Source organism: Biomphalaria glabrata, chromosome 17, assembly GCF_947242115.1.
Source record: "Biomphalaria glabrata chromosome 17, xgBioGlab47.1, whole genome shotgun sequence".
In the NCBI taxonomy this organism is placed as follows: Eukaryota; Metazoa; Mollusca; class Gastropoda; family Planorbidae; genus Biomphalaria; species Biomphalaria glabrata.
The window spans coordinates 17,389,342-17,410,978 of record NC_074727.1 but is presented as its reverse complement, the minus strand read 5'-3'; the positions used below and the strand labels follow the sequence as shown (position 1 = coordinate 17,410,978).

Sequence of the window (21,637 nt, the reverse complement as noted above, 5' to 3'; positions counted from 1 at the left end):
ATCGTCAAACATCAGTTCCCTAATCAGGTTATGTCGTCTCCTCGTTTTGGTCAAGCCAGTTTCCGTCCGATCTACTGTGGATATATACTCCATCTTCCAAGGCGCTATGAGAGTACAGACGAAACAATTCCGAATAGTGTTGATGGCCAAAACCCATCCTTGTTTTACCCTGCTCTTGATAGATAATACCGGTACCTAAAAGTCTTAGAGGAAGAACTGTCAAACTTTACAGTTCCTATCATGTGAAGCTGACAGTAGTTTCAATAGCTTATTTGGACAGACAATTTTCACTAGTAAAAACTACTTCTGCTTAGTGTGAGCATATTGCTAAATGAAGTTCATATTTCTATTACTTTCTACTCAAGTCACCCAAGAGAAATTTTATTTAAAGCGAAAACTTTTTATAATGCATTTTTCATTGTTTTTTTTTTATATACTACTTCCAAAAACCTGATTTGATTGTCACTACAAGTGAGATTTTTTTTTACTTTCTCCAATAACATTGTGTTATCAATACATGTGTTATCAATACATGTATCACTTTAAATTACTTATAATTGTGAAATAATAGGTAAAAAAATCTCCTTAAGTACATGTTATTTTTAATCCTATGCATAAAATTTATTTACATTAAAAAAAAAATCATTAAAACAGGCCTAATCGTAGAGAAAAAAATATTTCTTGTGATTGCATTAATATCAGCTTTAAAGATGCTGTCCATTGTTGTAACATAAAGTAGTCTTACATTTTTTATTAGCAAATATATATATTTATAACATGTCTAAACTAGTTTGAATTTCTTTTCTTTTTTTCTCAGCTGCTCATGAATTTTGAGATTTTACAGCTAATAGAGGAACAAATTTTATCTGCTTCCACTTAGACAAACAGCATGGAAATGTGCTATTGTAATGTGTAGAAGATATTTGTCATTTAGAGTATCATGTGTCATTGACTTATGAAAACAAAATGCAACAGCAAATTATCAGTCCACACACTTCAAGATGAGGAAAAGAACAGTATAAGCTACATTCATTGGTACATTATTTATACCAAAATGTATAGTCAACCCAGTCATCACTCCATTTTTTATGAAGCCAGTTACAGTTACCATGAAGGGATGAAATTTCAGATAATATTTTGTTTGTTTTATGAAATGAGAATAGGCCTACATCAGAAATTGAAATGGTCATCTTCAGTATTCAATGTTTCATCTAAAAATGATAATTATATTAATACATATTTGATGTACAAACAAATGAAAACCATTCAAACACTTTTTTTTGTGAAGTATTAACTTATTATTATAGACTTTTTACAGGAATGTATCTTAAGCTTGACTGAAAGAGAAAGTTGCTATAATTTAAATAATAAAATTTAATAGTCTGAACATGTAACTAAAAATTGAATATGGCTAACATTTATTGACAAGTGAATATTGTAATGATGTGCTTTCTATTTTAATAATAATAATAACAATAATATTAGTAAGAACAATATTATCTACACTTTCTTAATATTATAAACACAATATTTCCTGAAAATAATTTTTTAAATTATAGAAATAATGCTCAAGTCTTCAGAAATGGTAGTTTTCAGAATCATCAAATCAAGGACAACATAGTATTCATGAACTTCCAGCTATCAGCAAGCTACTAGTACGTATTATGAAGCACATTCTCCTTCAACTCAGAGGATCACAGGCACTGGACAAATTCTAGTACTGTTGATGGAATAGAAACAACATACATTAAATTCATAACAAGTCACCAATTCAATCTTAGTTTCATATAGTACCAAACTTCCATATGTTCAAGTCCTTTACGGATAAAATCGACTGAAAACATCTATCAAAACACTTCCTTAAAAAGTATATTAGGAGTATAGTAAAGTATATTAGAGGTTTTACATAAAAAATGCTATGGGAACATATTATGAAACAAAAATATTTAAAAAAAAAGGAATAGTATAATAATAACAATATTTAATCTTTGACATTATATTCAGTAATATTATGAAAATTTAATGAATCATTTAAATGCACTTGAAAGTGAAGGGAACAGTTTTTTTTTTTTAAATTCAGGAAATTTTCTGCACAAGCATGCTGAGGTAACCCAAATAAAGAGAGTCATTGAATATTGTACTGAGTGTTTGAAACATATTTTTTTACTGCATACATTAAATTATGAACATATCTTTGCAAATTTAAAGGGAGAATTTGAAGACTGCTTTTATTCTTTTTGCACTAAGATAAAAGTATTAAATTTTAAGCTGCCCTACTTACTGGAAGGAGGCCTGGTGGTTTAGCGGTAAAGCGCTTGGCTTCCGAACCGGGGACCGGGGTTCAAATCCTGGTGAAGACTGGAATTTTAAATTTGAGTCTGAGTCCACTCAGCTCTAATGGGTACCTGACATTAGTTGGGGAAAGTAAAGGCAGTTGGTCATTGTGCTGGCCACATGAAAACCCTCGTTAACCGTAGGCAACAGAATTGTCAGAAACAGATGATCTTTACATCATCTGCCCTATCGATCACAAGGTCTGAAAGGGAAACTTTACTTTTTTTTTACTTACTGGAAGTTTCGTAGGAAGAGTTTCTGGCATAACAAGTGAGTTTTGTGGCATTCATCCTATTGATAAAACTCTTAGGAATAAGAAAGCATCATTTCTTCTTGAAATATACATCTGCGGAAAAGAAAAGAACAATTGCTTTTAATGTGAGCAATAATAAAATTCTAATTAAATTTTTAAAATCTCCAAAATATTTATAGTGACTTAGTTCAAAGAATTATGTAAAGACTTTCTTTAAGCATTTTCTCAACTCAACTTTAAAACTTACTGTTAAATGTATTCATACAGCTTCTGGCACTGTGTGCAAACTCCTTTGAAAACAATAATAACATATTGTGGCAGTATCTGGGTAAATACTTGAATCCACACATTGAATGGTAGCAATTAGAACCCTTTGGGTATCATTCAACATCCTTTGTGTACTTCTTTGGTAGTTAAGAGCAAAGTTAAGATCTAGATCTACAGTGAATAAATAGCACAATTTGGTACCTACTGCCATGTGTGAGAATAATGAAAAAGAAAATAGAACCGATTAGAATGTCTAGTCCAATCTAGTACAGTTGTTTATATCTAGGCAAGATATGAGTTGTGATCAAAAGAGCTAGATCTAGTACATGAGTAGGGCCTATGTTAATGGGCAATGGCTGTAGACAATAGTATTGCTCATCAGAAACATTAAATCTGTAGTGTATAATCAGTGTATAGGAATAGATCTAAATCTAGATACAGATTCTAGATCTTATAATTATAAGAGTCTTGGTCTATTATTATCATATAAAATATAGATATAAACTAGATATAGAGTCGTTAGTAAAGATAAAGTAGATCTTCAAATAGTTTAAAGAACGATCTGTGACGCTGTGAGCCAAGCACTTCGATACTTCCATTCATAATTCACATATGAAGAAGCTAAGCCTAAGGCTAAGGCTAAAAGTAATAAGACGAAGTCGAAGTTTAAGTTAACAAGTCAGATTAATCATCATGTTGATCATGCCATGATCAAGGTAAGATGAAGCTGATCATCTAGACTTCTGATTTATACTAGATCTAGTCTAGAGTCGACTAGAGCTAGATTCTATATAATAGGGGGCCTATATAGATTCTATATCTTGATTCTCTGGGTTTATCAGACACACAAAGATGATGAATCTAGCAACTCGACGTTCATAATATTTTTAGTCATAATTTTGTTAAGAGTACTATAGGCATAGCCAGATTTTTATAAAAACAAATTATTATTTTACAAACTTAAGAATGGGCATTTACATAAATAGTGTTTAGTGTTCTATTATATATATACACATATTACACACAACACACTATATATATATATATATATATATATATATATATATAGTAGTGTGTTGTGTGTAAGGTCGTATTTGTAGATAAAGTTTATAGCCGTAGCTCGAGCCTAGGTCACTACATCTGGGTGAAAGTCTACATGTTAATGTGTATTGTGTACAATCACTTTCTATTGAACCTAATGATTCTAAAATTTTATTGGGCGAAGAAATATTCGAAACAATATCAGATCATTTTATAGCTTTTAGAAGAATTGGATGTTATTTGGGATTCTAGTTAGTTTAAAAAACAACTAAAAACTTGAAGGCCGAAATTTTTATGCAGATTTTTCAGTTAGTCGTACATACATCATTGATTTTGTTTTTTTTATGGTTGATTTTCCACTACTATAATAAAAATGCACATTATCTTGAAATTAAAATCAAATTGAATAAAAAAATATTTGTAGATCTGAACAAAAGTTGGTAAAGATGTAAGATTGTAGGCTTATTGACTCACTATATTGTTATTTTATTTAGAATGACTCATTCACAGACTTAACTTAGGCCTATATCACCCATTATATACAAAGTTGATAAATGACACTCTCAAAAATGTATTGACTCTTTCAGTAAATCGCTTATCACATTTAAAATATACATATTAAAAATAATAATAATAATAATCAAATGTGATGAAAAAAAAAGAAAAACAAATAATCCAAACTGGCAGCACCAATTAGCAGACAATTAATGTCGTAAACAAGAATACGCGAAATACAGGCTTGGCTAATTAGTCTAGATTGGCTAAGAAAACCAGTTACAAAGCTTTATAGTCAAAGATCTAAGTCACAAATTGATTTGTGCACACTTACCTCTGTAACATCGTATATGACAATTAAGTTTCCATTTATGATCTGCTGTAAACGTGGTGGTAAAAATCTTCGGGAATGGTTTCTTTATATAGTAACAAATTCTACCGGAAGTCAATTTACCATGCAACCAAGGACGCCTCGGTGAATGGAACTTATGCTTAGTTTCCTTAGTGTTGGCAGTCCATGTAATATATAGTCTATGAGATAGATCTATAGATAGATCTCTAGTCTAGTAGATTAAGTATAGAGTATAGTAAACATATTACATTATTATTAAATCTATGTCCTATGTCTATATCTAATAATTAAAAAACTTTAGTCTTTATTAATATCTAGACATTTTTCTAATAAAAACTGACTATATGCATAGCATAGGCTAGACTCGGCAATCTAGTCTCAAGATAGAATCTATACTATTACTAGATCTATTTGATTTTTATATATAGATCTAGACTGGAATTAGATTATAGATCTAAATATACTAATGGAGAGATGATATGCGGTGTTAGCTAATAGCGTTGCACAAGAAACAAACCTGGATTTTTCTAAACTCTAATACTTGGTATGTAATAGTAAAACAGCACCTACCTAAATAAATCGTAACTAGAAATCAAAAACCTATATTTATTGTAGTATATATAGGTCTGTGGTTGTATTTTATATAGCCTTCGTTACTTCTTCTATAGAGAAATGACTTTTGTAATTTCTTTTACTGAAAATTGGGCTATTCGCGTCTGACACATATATAATTTTTGTGTTCAGCAACAAACCCTATTAATTAATTTTATTTCATAGAAAGGGAGATAAACTCAGTAATTTTCAGATAAATGGTATTACCTAGCGGTTCCTTCCTTTATATTAGCTTTGTGTTGTTGTTTTTTTCAACATTATTTTTTTTCCGAGTGCTTGTTTTTATTTGAATTTGTTTGAGTACATTTTATTAGTTACTAACTTCTATGTTTTCATCCGCGTGTGATGTGTGTGGGCGAATGGAAGAGGCCGCGAGATAATGCAGCAGACGTCTTGTTGTGAAAGTGGAATGCCCGAAAGTTCGACGTGATCTCTTCACGTAGTGTTGTCACTAGTCCATCAGAGTATACCACTAACGTTTGGACTTTGATAACGTTTGGGGTGAAGTCATTGTAAGGACTGTTAAGCCCTAGGCCAGGGGTTCTCAACTGGTGGGTCGCGACCCCTTTGTGGGTCGAATGGCAATTTGGCAGGTATCGCCTAAGACCATCGAAATTTTTTTTTTGTTTTGTGTGTGTGTGTGTGGGGGGGGGGTATTTTTAATTGGAAGTTGTCTATTTTTCATTTCTAACGTGTGGCAACAAGCATATTTGCGCCATAGTTGATATATATTCATATTTGCAATGTTGTAAGAAAGGGAGAGTACTCAGATTACGTTATAAACTAAGTGTGATGCGATCGTCAAGCATCAATAAAATAAAATAAAAAGTGGGGCTGACAAATGTAGATCTATGTGCTGAGGCGGCCTTAGCAGTGCGCGGGGCCCTGAGCCGTAAGGGAAGACTATATATATATATAGTACTACGTCACGTAACGCGATCGTCCGCCTCTAACTCTGAAGGCCTTATTTTAGTTACAAAACATCCTATCTTACGTAAGTACTCAACTATTGGCCATTGAACCACATAAACTCGAAGTGTTCTCCACCTTAACTCCTGGTTCTGATACGTCCACAAAACGCTATGTAAAAGACATTGTGTTCTTTGGGGCTGACATCAAGCATGCAGTCAAGGAGGACGGAAAAATATGCCATCGGGCCTATAAGTTCGTTTTAAATCCTAAATTCGAGGAACTGGTCCTGAGCCTCAGCATTCTTAATTCGCCAAAGATGTTCTTGCATCATGTTGCATGTTTGATTCAAATTAGTCAAGCATCTCAACCAAGTCAAAACACTGACCGTTGTTTGGGGGGGGGGGGTGGCAAGGTACTGTGCGGTTATGCGCTTGGCTTTCAAACCTGGTTCCTGGGTTCGAATCTCGGTAAAAACTTGGATTTTTATTTCGGGACTTTTAGGGTGCCTCTGAGTCTACACAACTCTAATAGGTGCCTGACTCAAGTTGGGGAAAGTAAAGGCAGTTGGTCGTTGTGCTGGCCACATGACACCCTGCTCGTTAACCGTTGGCCAAAGAAACAGATGACCTTAACATCATCTGCCCTATAGATCGCAAGGTCATGCTAAGACTGGGCGCCAATGCAGTTTTTCTTTTCTTATTTGTTCTAGCATCAAGTCATCCATTGCGCTACCATTGGACATTCTCAGAGCTTAACCCAACCATGCTGACATTGGACATTCTCAGAGCTTAACCCAACCATGCTGACATTGGACATTCTCAGAGCTTAACCCAACCATGCTGACATTGGACATTCTCAGAGCTTAACCCAACCATGCTGACGCATACTTATAAGTATGGATGCATGGCCGTGCTGTATGCACGCTGGACTGTTGTTCGGTCGTCTCTATGATACCGGACTATTGTAACAGTATATTTACTGTATACGTACCAATTCTATTTATACTGTAATGCGACATAATAGTAATGTAAGACACTTTATTTACGAAATAAACAATTTGGATTGGTAGCTTCCGGCTACGTGTTTTATTATGCCAAGGTGAACCGTTAAACAGTATATAAGAAGTTGTCTTTACCGAAACTGAACGCCGCTATTTCGAAACCGAAAATGTCATTTTAAGAGCTTACATGATAATTGGTATCATATAGAGGCCAAAAATATTGACAAGTCCTAGTTTCTTAGAACTGGTCTGGTTTTTGAACCTAACGGTGACAAGGGTCTCTTCTATCGAGGGGCCCCCTTAACGCAAGGCCTGGGGCGGTTGCCCGCTTGCCACCCCTTTAGGCCGCTACTGATCAAAGAACACGAACATATTGCCAGAGGATACAGAGGGCACTTTGAGTGAATGCAACATCATTGTTCGATGGTAGACATGCTTTTTATTGAAATGAAATTAACGTTATGGATATTCGATATATACATTTTGATGACGATTTTATAACACTAGCTAAATTACATTTATCTAGGCCTTTGAACGAAAATTTTTGATGGTTGGGGGTCGCCACCTAGTAGAAAATTGTATTAGGGGGTCGCAGAGCTAAAAAGGTTGAGAAGCGCTGCCTAGGCCATCAAAAAGACGTTCGTCTTTATTAGGAATGAATCAAGGAAGCAGATTCTATTGTCTTCGAACCATTGTTAGTTTGGGGAATACTTGATGTCGTCCTTGGGACAGAACGTCACAAGAAGTTTGCGGGACATGTTCTCCGACAAAATGAGCTACGCGTACCAAGAGTTGCGATGAAGTGGAGGCCAATACGAGGAAAGAGCAAACAGGGATGTCCTCGTATAACTTTCACGCCACACTTTCACGGAGGACCAAAGAGGCAAGAGTGGGAAGAAGCTTCAGACATTTTCAGTGACAGATCTTTGTGGAGACAGCTTGCCGCCCAATGCGCCGAACGGCGACGGAGGATCTAAGTCTAAGTAAGTCAAAGTAAGTCAAAGTAAGTCTAAGTAAGTCTAAGTCGTTCCTATGTTCATTTTGTTCCTGGTTCAAGCATCTGAAGGTCGTTCGTAGCGGGCAATTCCTTGATATACCTCGTGTGTGGCCACCGCATTCCTTGATATACCTCGTGTGTGGCCACCGCATTCCTTGACAAGACTGAATTTCAATTGACGGGTATCTGAGACATTTGATGTTGAATGCTCTTAGAGTTGATCCCGAGTTAGGCCATGACATTGCTGAGACGTTAAGCGCCAACTCTCTGCGTTTTCCTTCAACACTCATGTCGTCTGCAATTTTCTCTTCTGCTCTACTAATACATGTCATTGCTCAATGTTTAAGTTTAGTAATGTTTTTTTTTTAATTCTTGTTTTTGTTTTCAAATAAAAACCTAGCTCTAGGTATAACACTGGTTTGTGAGAGACTGAGTATACGTTTTCTAGGTTTTTGGTTTGTGTTCTCGACACCCAGACCTTTTAAATATGTAAGAAGTTGACTAGAAAATATTAAGGCTTTCTCAAATACCAGAACCTCGAAAACTATGAACATAGTCGGAGGCAGTGAGTGGATCTACTGCCCCTGGTCCAACGTCTTTGGGGGGGGGGGGGAGTCTTGCGATTGGGAGAATCTCTTGTCATTTTGTTACGTCAGTCCATGCTACAAATATTTGTCGCTCTCACATGACACTCGCACAAGACCTCCTGTGCTTTGAACATTGTTTTCATTGACCCGATGTTCATTTTTTCCATTTTTTGTTGACCCTACTCCAACGAATGACCTAGACCTTCAACTCTCATTTGTATTCATGTTTGAGTGAATTAAACTTTATTATATTATCAGCTTTTTAAAAACTTACATTAATGATACAAAAAAAAATAAATTTTATGATTGACAAAAAATCACATTTCTTTTTAATTTTGTTTTGACATGTTTTTCTATATTTAAATGAAACCTGGCTTATTTTTAGAAGCAGTCCAAAAATCTGGAAATACTACAGAGCATGGGAATAAAAATGTCTGGGTTTCAAGTACAGCGAAACCAAGAACACACACACCAACAATAACTATGTTAAATCCTACATTGGCTACTTCAACGAAGGCAAGTCTCTCTAACCGGATCCCCGAGGAAGAAACGCCTCGATCGGACGGAGTCAAGGATTCTTCCGTTACTCCGTTAAAGGAGATCTTGCATGAAATCCACGAAGAAACAAAGCCTAGCAATGGTACAAAGCTGGACGATGAATCTGACAGCAAGGGTGGGTGATTATGAAGACACTCAGACCTGGAGTCTTTATTCTATATATAGCACTGGTCATCTTGAAAGCTTGGTGCTCTTATGTTGATCTCCATATATTTAAGCCACATTTATATCAATATATATGCATTATGGAATGTCTTATTCTAACTCTCCCACATATGTAGCTTGTGAAAGTGATTGCTTGAAGATATGGTGGGTCAACCTACTTTCAAGTTACACTATTTTATATTCCCTTAGAAATGAACTACTTTAAATGTTGCAGTTCCCTGAAACACAATAGTTTATATTTCAAACCTTTTTTAAAAATAATAACTGAGGACAAACGTCACTTTGCATAGTCTATCAAATCAATCAATCAACCAATCAATCATCCAATCAATCTATCTATTTATCACTCAATCAATCTGTCTGTAGTCAGTCAGTCAGTCTATCAGTCACTCAATCATCCAATCAATCTATCTATTTATCACTCAATCAATCTGTCTGTAGTCAGTCAGTCAGTCTATCAGTCACTCAGTCAGACTGACTGTCTGTCTGTCAATCAATCAATCAATCAATCTATAAATCAATCATTTCTATATCTTTCTATCGATCAATAAATAAATAACTCTATCTATCTATTTATCCATCAATCAATCAATCAATCTATCTATCTATCTATCTATCTATCTATCTATCTATCTATCTATCTATCTATCTATCTATCTATCTATCTATCTATCTATCTATCTATCTATCTATCTATCTATCTATCTATCTATATCTATCCATCCACCCATCTATCTATATATCTATCTATATATCTATCTAATTATCTATCTATCTATAAATTCTTTTTACCGGCAATTTTGTTTGAACAACCAATAATGAATAGAACTGATGTCCTTACTACTGTAGCTTATCGTAATTAGCGTGAAACGATAAATAACTAGCTGTTTGTGTATTCGGTGTATAAAATAGGGGAAGTGTTGATAAGCTGTTTGTTTATTTTGGTCGGCACAGCAGAATCCAACTTTCCAAGTTCCTTTGTCGCCTTATAAAATAACATTAACGTGAAGGAAGCTGAATAATTTCACTCTATGGAGTGGCGCAATCAAAACGTGTTGAAAAGCAAATAGGCAGCATCTGGATCTAATGGACCTCATTTACCAAAACGAACGGTCACGTCGTGTCCATGTATAAAAGAACGAACAAAAAAATACGTCACGTGATATCCATGTTTGATTTCGAATTTGGTAAAAAATACGTTCACGTCATATATAGGTACGGAAGCACTTGACTCTAGGGTGTTAAGTTACGACTGGTGAATGAGGACCATTGTGCGTTTTAGAATTATAGGTTAGTGCGTTCAATAACAAGATTCCAGTCTACTTTTGTGCTATTGACCAATATATCTATATTACTTAGACTGGAAAACGGAAACATAATGTTTTCCGATTATGATCACATCACAGACCTATATATATAGATTGTTTCCTACGTAACTCTTTTTCATGCTGTAAAGGAAGTCGCCCCGAATCTTGGAAAATCGATCTTCTGTGTCTTAAAAAAGTGATGATCATAATTTTTCAAAGTTTAGAAATAATGCAATACCATTTTGCGGATTAAAAAAAAATAGAATAGGTTATTCATCACAGAACTACATCTATATATTCACGCAAATATAGGAAATAAAGCCATTTCCTGTTAGTTTCCATTGAGATGTTTCAAAAATTCTAGATCGAAATAATTTACGCCTGTTGATTTTAATTTTCGTTATAATTATGTACATTTATAAATAGATTGATTACATAGACCTTTCTAGATTATGTATCTGAAAATTACAAAAAAATAATTATGAGACATCAGTCCTCTTATTTTCGTTGTTCAGTTACTAGATCTAGATCTACACATTAAATTATTCGTTACATAAGTTAGGGTTGCTTCTTATAACTACTTTACAAAACAAAGCCTTGTTTCAGCTTTTTAAAAAATTTTCACTACATTTTTTGTAGTGTTAAATGATCTCATTGTCCAGTCTAGCTATAATAGGCCTATTTATAGGTCAGTGGACATTACGTTTTTGTAACCAATGGAACTGTGTGACACAACGTTTAACAAATGCAAGTCAAATTAAAGAAGTATGAAAGCGCAATACTAAACACAAATTCAATTAATAATAAATTTAAAAAAATCGACTCGCCTTTTGGTATAGGTAGATGTTGTTCGACTCGCCTTTTGGTGTAGGTCTGTAGGTAGATGTTGTCCGACTCGCCTTTTGGTGTAGGTCTGTAGGTAGATGTTGTCCGACTCGCCTTTTGGTGTAGGTCTGTAGGTAGATGTTGTCCGACTCGCCTTTTGGTGTAGGTCTGTAGGTAGATGTTGTCCGACTCGCCTTTTGGTGTAGGTCTGTAGGTAGATGTTGTCCGACTCGCCTTTTGGTGTAGGTAGATGTTGTCCGACTCGCATTTTGGTGTAGGTAGATGTTGTCCGACTCGCCTTTTGGTGTAGGTAGATGTTGTCCGACTCGCCTTTTGGTGTAGGTAGATGTTGTCCGACTCGCCTTTTGGTGTAGGTCTGTAGGTAGATGTTGTCCGACTCGCCTTTTGGTGTAGGTCTGTAGGTAGATGTTGTCCGACTCGCCTTTTGGTGTAGGTAGATGTTGTCCGACTCGCCTTTTGATGTAGGTAGACGTTGTCCGACTCGCCTTTTGGTGTAGGTAGATGTTAACCGACTCGCCTTTTGGTATAGGTAGATGTTGTCCGACTCGCCTTTTGGTGTAGGTCTGTAGGTAGATGTTGTCCGACTCACCTTTTGGTGTAGGTCTGTAGGTAGATGTTGTCCGACTCGCCTTTTGGTGTAGGTAGATGTTGTCCGACTCGCCTTTTGGTGTAGGTAGACGTTGTCCAACTCGCCTTTTGGTGTAGGAAGATGTTGTCCGACTCGCCTTTTGATATAGGTAGATGTTGTCCGACTCGCCTTTTGGTGTAGGTCTGTAGGTAGATGTTGTCCGACTCGCCTTTTGGTGTAGGTCTGTAGGTAGATGTTGTCCGACTCGCCTTTTGGTGTAGGTCTGTAGGTAGATGTTGTCCGACTCGCCTTTTGGTGTAGGTAGATGTTGTCCGACTCGCCTTTTGGTGTAGGTCTGTAGGTAAATGTTGTCCGACTCGCCTTTTGGTGTAGGTCTGTAGGTAGATGTTGTCCGACTCGCCTTTTGGTGTAGGTCTGTAGGTAGATGTTGTCCGACTCGCCTTTTGGTGTAGGTCTGTAGGTAGATGTTGTCCGACTCGCCTTTTGGTGTAGGTCTGTAGGTAGATGTTGTCCGACTCGCCTTTTGGTGTAGGTAGATGTTGTCCGACTCGACTTTTGGTGTAGGTAGATGTTGTCCGACTCGCCTTTTAATATAGGTAGATGTTGTCCGACTCGCCTTTTGGTATAGGTAGATGTTGTCCGACTCGCCTTTTGGTGTAGGTCTGTAGGTAGATGTTGTCCGACTCGCCTTTTGGTGTAGGTCTGTAGGTAGATGTTGTCCGACTCGCCTTTTGGTGTAGGTCTGTAGGTAGATGTTGTCCGACTCGCCTTTTGGTGTAGGTCTGTAGGTAGATGTTGTCCGACTAGCCTTTTGGTGTAGGTCTGTAGGTAGATGTTGTCCGACTCGCCTTTTGGTGTAGGTCTGTAGGTAGATGTTGTCCGACTCGCCTTTTGGTGTAGGTAGATGTTGTCCGACTCGCCTTTTGGTGTAGGTAGACGTTGTCCGACTCGCCTTTTGGTGTAGGTAGATGTTGTCCGACTCGCTTTTTGGTATAGGTAGATGTTGTCCGACTCGCCTTTTGGTGTAGGTCTGTAGGTAGATGTTGTCCAACTCACCTTTTGGTGTAGGTCTGTAGGTAGATGTTGTCCGACTCGCCTTTTGGTGTAGGTAGATGTTGTCCGACTCGCCTTTTGGTGTAGGTAGACGTTGTCCGACTCGCCTTTTGGTGTAGGAAGATGTTGTCCGACTCGCCTTTTGGTATAGGTAGATGTTGTCCGACTCGCCTTTTGGTGTAGGTCTGTAGGTAGATGTTGTCCGACTCGCCTTTTGGTGTAGGTCTGTAGGTAGATGTTGTCCGACTCGCCTTTTGGTGTAGGTCTGTAGGTAGATGTTGTCCGACTCGCCTTTTGGTGTAGGTAGATGTTGTCCGACTCGCCTTTTGGTGTAGGTCTGTAGGTAAATGTTGTCCGACTCGCCTTTTGGTGTAGGTCTGTAGGTAGATGTTGTCCGACTCGCCTTTTGGTGTAGGTCTGTAGGTAGATGTTGTCCGACTCGCCTTTTGGTGTAGGTCTGTAGGTAGATGTTGTCCGACTCGCCTTTTGGTGTAGGTCTGTAGGTAGATGTTGTCCGACTCGCCTTTTGGTGTAGGTAGACGTTGTCCGACTCGCCTTTTGGTGTAGGTAGATGTTGTCCGACTCGCCTTTTGGTATAGGTAGATGTTGTCCGACTCGCCTTTTGGTGTAGGTCTGTAGGTAGATGTTGTCCGACTCGCCTTTTGGTGTAGGTCTGTAGGTAGATGTTGTCCGACTCGCCTTTTGGTGTAGGTCTGTAGGTAGATGTTGTCCGACTCGCCTTTTGGTGTAGGTAGATGTTGTCCGACTCGTCAATTGGTGTAGGTCTGTAGGTAGATGTTGTCCGACTCGCCTTTTGGTGTAGGTCTGTAGGTAGATGTTGTCCGACTCGCCTTTTGGTGTAGGTCTGTAGGTAGATGTTGTCCGACTCGCCTTTTGGTGTAGGTAGATGTTGTCCGACTCGCCTTATGGTGTAGGTCTGTAGGTAGATGTTGTCCGACTCGCCTTTTGGTGTAGGTAGATGTTGTCCGACTCGCCTTATGGTGTAGGTAGATGTTGTCCGACTCGTCAATTGGTGTAGGTCTGTAGGTAGATGTTGTCCGACTCGCCTTTTGGTGTAGGTCTGTAGGTAGATGTTGTCCGACTCGCCTTTTGGTGTAGGTCTGTAGGTAGATGTTGTCCGACTCGCCTTTTGGTGTAGGTAGATGTTGTCCGACTCGCCTTATGGTGTAGGTCTGTAGGTAGATGTTGTCCGACTCGCCTTTTGGTGTAGGTAGATGTTGTCCGACTCGCCTTATGGTGTAGGTCTGTAGGTAGATGTTGTCCGACTCGCCTTATGGTGTAGATAGATGTTGTCCGACTCGCCTTTTGGTGTAGGTCTGTAGGTAGATGTTGTCCGACTCGCCTTTTGGTGTAGGTCTGCAGGTAGATGTTGTCCGACTCGCCTTTTGGTATAGGTCTGTAGGTAGATGTTGTCCGACTCGCCTTTTGGTGTAGGTCTGTAGGTAGATGTTGTCCGACTCGCCTTTTGGTGTAGGTCTGTAGGTAGATGTTGTCCGACTCGCCTTTTGGTGTAGGTAGATGTTGTCCGACTCGCCTTATGGTGTAGGTCTGTAGGTAGATGTTGTCCGACTCGCCTTATGGTGTAGGTAGATGTTGTCCGACTCGCCTTTTGGTGTAGGTCTGTAGGTAGATGTTGTCCGACTCGCCTTATGGTGTAGGTAGATGTTGTCCGACTCGCCTTATGGTGTAGGTCTGTAGGTAGATGTTGTCCGACTTGCCTTTTGGTGTAGGTCTGTAGGTAGATGTTGTCCGACTCGCCTTATGGTGTAGGTCTGTAGGTAGATGTCCGACTCGCCTTATGGTGTAGGTCTGTAGGTAGATGTTGTCCGACTCGCCTTTTGGTGTAGGTCTGTAGGTAGATGTTGTCCGACTCGCCTTATGGTGTAGGTCTGTAGGTAGATGTTGTCCGACTCGCCTTATGGTGTAGGTCTGTAGGTAGATGTTGTCCGACTCGCCTTTTGGTGTAGGTAGATGTTGTCCGACTCGCCTTTTGGTGTAGGTAGATGTTGTCCGACTCGCCTTTTGGTGTAGGTCTGTAGGTAGATGTTGTCCGACTCGCCTTTTGGTGTAGGTCTGTAGGTAGATGTTGTCCGACTCGCCTTTTGGTGTAGGTCTGTAGGTAGATGTTGTCCGACTCGCCTTTTGGTGTAGGTAGATGTTGTCCGACTCGTCAATTGGTGTAGGTCTGTAGGTAGATGTTGTCCGACTCGCCTTTTGGTGTAGGTCTGTAGGTAGATGTTGTCCGACTCGCCTTTTGGTGTAGGTCTGTAGGTAGATGTTGTCCGACTCGCCTTTTGGTGTAGGTCTGTAGGTAGATGTTGTCCGACTCGCCTTTTGGTGTAGGTAGATGTTGTCCGACTCGCCTTATGGTGTAGGTCTGTAGGTAGATGTTGTCCGACTCGCCTTTTGGTGTAGGTAGATGTTGTCCGACTCGCCTTATGGTGTAGGTCTGTAGGTAGATGTTGTCCGACTCGCCTTATGGTGTAGGTAGATGTTGTCCGACTCGCCTTTTGGTGTAGGTCTGTAGGTAGATGTTGTCCGACTCGCCTTTTGGTGTAGGTCTGTAGGTAGATGTTGTCCGACTCGCCTTTTGGTATAGGTCTGTAGGTAGATGTTGTCCGACTCGCCTTTTGGTGTAGGTCTGTAGGTAGATGTTGTCCGACTCGCCTTTTGGTGTAGGTCTGTAGGTAGATGTTGTCCGACTCGCCTTTTGGTGTAGGTAGATGTTGTCCGACTCGCCTTATGGTGTAGGTCTGTAGGTAGATGTTGTCCGACTCGCCTTATGGTGTAGGTAGATGTTGTCCGACTCGCCTTTTGGTGTAGGTCTGTAGGTAGATGTTGTCCGACTCGCCTTATGGTGTAGGTAGATGTTGTCCGACTCGCCTTATGGTGTAGGTCTGTAGGTAGATTTTGTCCGACTTGCCTTTTAGTGTAGGTCTGTAGGTAGATGTTGTCCGACTCGCCTTATGGTGTAGGTCTGTAGGTAGATGTCCGACTCGCCTTATGGTGTAGGTCTGTAGGTAGATGTTGTCCGACTCGCCTTTTGGTGTAGGTCTGTAGGTAGATGTTGTCCGACTCGCCTTATGGTGTAGGTCTGTAGGTAGATGTTGTCCGACTCGCCTTTTGGTGTAGGTCTGTAGGTAGATGTTGTCCGACTCGCCTTTTGGTGTAGGTCTGTAGGTAGATGTTGTCCGACTCGCCTTTTGGTGTAGGTCTGTAGGTAGATGTTGTCCGACTCGCCTTTTGGTGTAGGTCTGTAGGTAGATGTTGTCCGACTCGCCTTTTGGTGTAGGTCTGTAGGTAGATGTTGTCCGACTCGCCTTTTGGTGTAGGTAGACGTTGTCCGGCTCGCCTTTTGGTGTAGGTAGATGTTGTCCGACTCGCCTTTTGGTATAGGTAGATGTTGTCCGACTCGCCTTTTGGTGTAGGTCTGTAGGTAGATGTTGTCCGACTCGCCTTTTGGTGTAGGTCTGTAGGTAGATGTTGTCCGACTCGCCTTTTGGTGTAGGTCTGTAGGTAGATGTTGTCCGACTCGCCTTTTGGTGTAGGTCTGTAGGTAGATGTTGTCCGACTCGCCTTTTGGTGTAGGTCTGTAGGTAGATGTTGTCCGACTCGCCTTTTGGTGTAGGTAGATGTTGTCCGACTCGCCTTATGGTGTAGGTCTGTAGGTTGATGTTGTCCGACTCGCCTTTTGGTGTAGGTAGATGTTGTCCGACTCGCCTTATGGTGTAGGTCTGTAGGTAGATGTTGTCCGACTCGCCTTATGGTGTAGGTAGATGTTGTCCGACTCGCCTTTTGGTGTAGGTCTGTAGGTAGATGTTGTCCGACTCGCCTTTTGGTGTAGGTCTGTAGGTAGATGTTGTCCGACTCGCCTTTTGGTGTAGGTAGACGTTGTCCGACTCGCCTTATGGTGTAGGTCTGTAGGTAGATGTTGTCCGACTCGCCTTATGGTGTAGGTAGATGTTGTCCGACTCGCCTTTTGGTGTAGGTCTGTAGGTAGATGTTGTCCGACTCGCCTTTTGGTGTAGGTCTGTAGGTAGATGTTGTCCGACTCGCCTTTTGGTGTAGGTAGACGTTGTCCGACTCGCCTTTTGGTGTAGGTCTGTAGGTAGATGTTGTCCGACTCGCCTTATGGTGTAGGTCTGTAGGTAGATGTTGTCCGACTCGCCTTATGGTGTAGGTAGATGTTGTCCGACTCGCCTTTTGGTGTAGGTCTGTAGGTAGATGTTGTCCGACTCGCCTTATGGTGTAGTTAGATGTTGTCCGACTCGCCTTATGGTGTAGGTCTGTAGGTAGATGTTGTCCGACTTGCCTTTTGGTGTAGGTCTGTAGGTAGATGTTGTCCGACTCGCCTTATGGTGTAGGTCTGTAGGTAGATGTTGTCCGACTCGCCTTTTGGTTTAGGTCTGTAGGTAGATGTTGTCCGACTCGCCTTTTGGTGTAGGTCTGAAGGTAGATGTTGTCCGACTCGCCTTTTGGTGTAGGTCTGTAGGTAGATGTTGTCTGACTCGCCTTTTGGTGTACGTAGATGTTGTCCGACTCGCCTTTTGGTGTAGGTAGATGTTGTCCGACTCGCCTTTTGGTGTAGGTAGATATTGTCCGACTCGCCTTTTGGTGTAGGTAGATGTTGTCCGACTCGCATTTTGGTGTAGGTCTGTAGGTAGATGTTGTCCGACTCGCCTTTTGGTATTGGTAGATGTTGTCCGACTCGCCTTTTGGTATAGGTAGATGTTGTCCGACTCGCCTTTTGGTGTAGGTCTGTAGGTAGATGTTGTCCGACTCGCCTTTTGGTGTAGGTCTGTAGGTAGATGTTGTCCGACTTGCCTTTTGGTGTAGGTCTGTAGGTAGATGTTGTCCGACTCGCCTTTTGGTGTAGGTCTGTAGGTAGATGTTGTCCGACTAGCCTTTTGGTGTAGGTCTGTAGGTAGATGTTGTCCGACTAGCCTTTTGGTGTAGGTCTGTAGGTAGATGTTGTCCGACTCGCCTTTTGGTGTAGGTCTGTAGGTAGATGTTGTCCGACTCGCCTTTTGGTGTAGGTCTGTAGGTAGATGTTGTCCGACTCGCCTTTTGGTATAGGTAGATGTTATCCGACTCGCCTTTTGGTGTAGGTCTGTAGGTAGATGTTGTCCGACTCGCCTTTTGGTGTAGGTAGATGTTGTCCGACTCGCCTTTTGGTGTAGGTAGATGTTGTCCGACTCGCCTTTTGGTGTAGGTCTGTAGGTATATGTTGTCCGACTCGCCTTTTGGTGTAGGTCTGTAGGTAGATGTTGTCCGACTCGCCTTTTGGTGTAGGTCTGTAGGTAGATGTTGTCCGACTCGCCTTTTGGTGTAGGTAGATGTTGTCCGACTCGCCTTTTGGTGTAGGTCTGTAGGTAGATGTTGTCCGACTCGCCTTTTGGTGTAGGTCTGTAGGTAGATGTTGTCCGACTCGCCTTTTGGTGTAGGTAGATGTTGTCCGACTCGACTTTTGGTGTAGGTCTGTAGGTAGATGTTTTCCGACTCGCCTTTTGGTGTAGGTCTGTAGGTAGATGTTGTCCGACTCGCCTTTTGGTGTAGGTCTGTAGGTAGATGTTGTCCGACTCGCCTTTTGGTGTAGGTAGATGTTGTCCGACTCGCATTTTGGTGTAGGTCTGTAGGTAGATGTTGTCCGACTCGCCTTTTGGTATTGGTAGATGTTGTCCGACTCGCCTTTTGGTATAGGTAGATGTTGTCCGACTCGCCTTTTGGTGTAGGTCTGTAGGTAGATGTTGTCCGACTCGCCTTTTGGTGTAGGTCTGTAGGTAGATGTTGTCCGACTCGCCTTTTGGTGTAGGTCTGTAGGTAGATGTTTTCCGACTCGCCTTTTTGTGTAGGTCTGTAGGTAGATGTTGTCCGACTAGCCTTTTGGTGTAGGTCTGTAGGTAGATGTTGTCCGACTCGCCTTTTGGTGTAGGTCTGTAGGTAGATGTTGTCCGATTCGCCTTTTGGTGTAGGTCTGTAGGTAGATGTTGTCCGACTCGCCTTTTGGTGTAGGTCTGTAGGTAGATGTTGTCCGACTCGCCTTTTGGTATAGGTAGATGTTATCCGACTCGCCTTTTGGTGTAGGTCTGTAGGTAGATGTTGTCCGACTCGCCTTTTGGTGTAGGTAGATGTTGTCCGACTCGCCTTTTGGTGTAGGTAGATGTTGTCCGACTCGCCTTTTGGTATAGGTAGATGTTGTCCGACTCGCCTTTTGGTGTAGGTCTGTAGGTAGATGTTGTCCGACTCGCCTTTTGGTGTAGGTAGATGTTGTCTGACTCGCCTTTTGGTATAGGTAGATGTTGTCCGACTCGCTTTTTGGTGTAGGTCTGTAGGTAGATGTTGTCCGACTCGCCTTTTGGTGTAGGTCTGTAGGTAGATGTTGTCCGACTCGCCTTTTGGTGTAGGTAGATGTTGTCCGACTCGCCTTTTGGTGTAGGTCTGTAGGTAGATGTTGTCCGACTCGCCTTTTGGTGTAGGTCTGTAGGTAGATGTTGTCCGACTCGCCTTTTGGTGTAGGTAGATGTTGTCCGACTCGACTTTTGGTGTAGGTCTGTAGGTAGATGTTTTCCGACTCGCCTTTTGGTGTAGGTCTGTAGGTAGATGTTGTCCGACTCGCCTTTTGGTGTAGGTCTGTAGGTAGATGTTGTCCGACTCGCCTTTTGGTATAGGTCTGTAGGTAGATGTTTTCCGACTCGCCTTATGGTGTAGGTCTGTAGGTAGATGTTGTCCGACTCGCCTTTTGGTGTAGGTAGATGTTGTCCGACTCGCCTTTTGGTGTAGGTCTGTAGGTAGATGTTGTCCGACTCACCTTTTGGTGTAGGTTGATGTTGTCCGACTCGCATTTTGGTGTAGGTTGATGTTGTCCGACTCGCATTTTGGTGTAGGTAGATGTTGTCCGACTCGCCTTTTGGTGTAGGTCTGTAGGTAGATGTTGTCCGACTCGCCTTTTGGTGTAGGTCTGTAGGTAGATGTGATCCGACTCGCCTTTTGGTGTAGGTCTGTAGGTAGATGTTGTCCGACTCGCCTTATGGTGTAGGTAGATGTTGTCCGACTCGCCTTTTGGTGTAGGTCTGTAGGTAGATGTTGTCCGACTCGCCTTTTGGTGTAGGTCTGTAGGTAGATGTTGTCCGACTCGCCTTTTGGTGTAGGTAGATGTTGTCCGACTCGCCTTTTGGTATAGGTAGATGTTATCCGACTCGCCTTTTGGTATAGGTCTGTAGGTAGATGTTGTCCGACTCGCCTTATGGTGTAGATCTGTAGGTAGATGTTGTCCGACTCGCCTTTTGGTGTAGGTAGATGTTGTCCGACTCGCCTTTTGGTGTAGGTCTGTAGGTAGATGTTGTCCGACTCGCCTTATGGTGTAGATCTGTAGGTAGATGTTGTCCGACTCGCCTTTTGGTGTAGGTAGATGTTATCCGACTCGCCTTTTGGTGTAGGTCTGTAGGTAGATGTTGTCCGACTCGCCTTTTGGTGTAGGTCTGTAGGTAGATGTTGTCCGACTCGCCTTTTGGTGTAGGTAGATGTTGTCCGACTCGCCTTTTGGTGTAGGTAGACGTTGTCCGACTCGCCTTTTGGTGTAGGTAGATGTTGTCCGACTCGCCTTTTGGTGTAGGTCTGTAGGTAGATGTTGTCCGACTCGCCTTTTGGTATAGGTAGATGTTATCCGACTCGCCTTTTGGTGTAGGTCTGTAGGTAGATGTTGTCCGACTCGCCTTTTGGTGTAGGTAGATGTTGTCCGACTCGCCTTTTGGTGTAGGTAGATGTTGTCTGACTCGCCTTTTGGTATAGGTAGATGTTGTCCGACTCGCCTTTTGGTGTAGGTCTGTAGGTAGATGTTGTCCGACTCGCCTTTTGGTGTAGGTCTGTAGGTAGATGTTGTCCGACTCGCCTTTTGGTGTAGGTAGATGTTGTCCGACTCGCCTTTTGGTGTAGGTCTGTAGGTAGATGTTTTCCGACTCGCCTTTTGGTGTAGGTCTGTAGGTAGATGTTGTCCGACTCGCCTTTTGGTGTAGGTCTGTAGGTAGATGTTGTCCGACTCGCCTTTTGGTGTAGGTCTGTAGGTAGATGTTGTCCGACTCGCCTTTTGGTATAGGTCTGTAGGTAGATGTTTTCCGACTCGCCTTATGGTGTAGGTCTGTAGGTAGATGTTGTCCGACTCGCCTTTTGGTGTAGGTAGATGTTGTCCGACTCGCCTTTTGGTGTAGGTCTGTAGGTAGATGTTGTCCGACTCACCTTTTGGTGTAGGTTG

At 41.2% G+C, this 21,637-nt stretch overlaps 1 protein-coding gene and 1 long non-coding RNA gene across 4 annotated transcripts in view; one reads left to right on the top strand and one right to left on the bottom strand.

The window, feature by feature from the left end:
• The window catches only part of LOC106052465 (neural cell adhesion molecule L1-like), a 64,223-nt gene that overhangs the window by 11,510 nt on the left and 31,076 nt on the right, over positions 1–21,637 (top strand). The window contains exon 2 of one of the 3 annotated variants that reach the window (XM_056015195.1): positions 9,239–9,523. The exons of 1 other annotated variant lie outside the window; for it this stretch is intronic. In XM_056015195.1, the coding sequence (XP_055871170.1) occupies positions 9,239–9,523 (285 nt within the window). Of the gene's footprint in view, positions 1–9,235; positions 9,524–21,637 lie in introns of all 3 variants that reach the window. One more of the 3 variants, XM_056015194.1, reaches the window with a different exon arrangement.
• LOC129923590 (uncharacterized) lies at positions 692–3,874 on the bottom strand. Its single transcript, XR_008775556.1, has 3 exons — positions 2,835–3,874; positions 2,570–2,680; positions 692–1,720 (listed from the first exon to the last, which is right to left on the bottom strand). It is a non-coding gene; the product is annotated as an uncharacterized LOC129923590 (long non-coding RNA).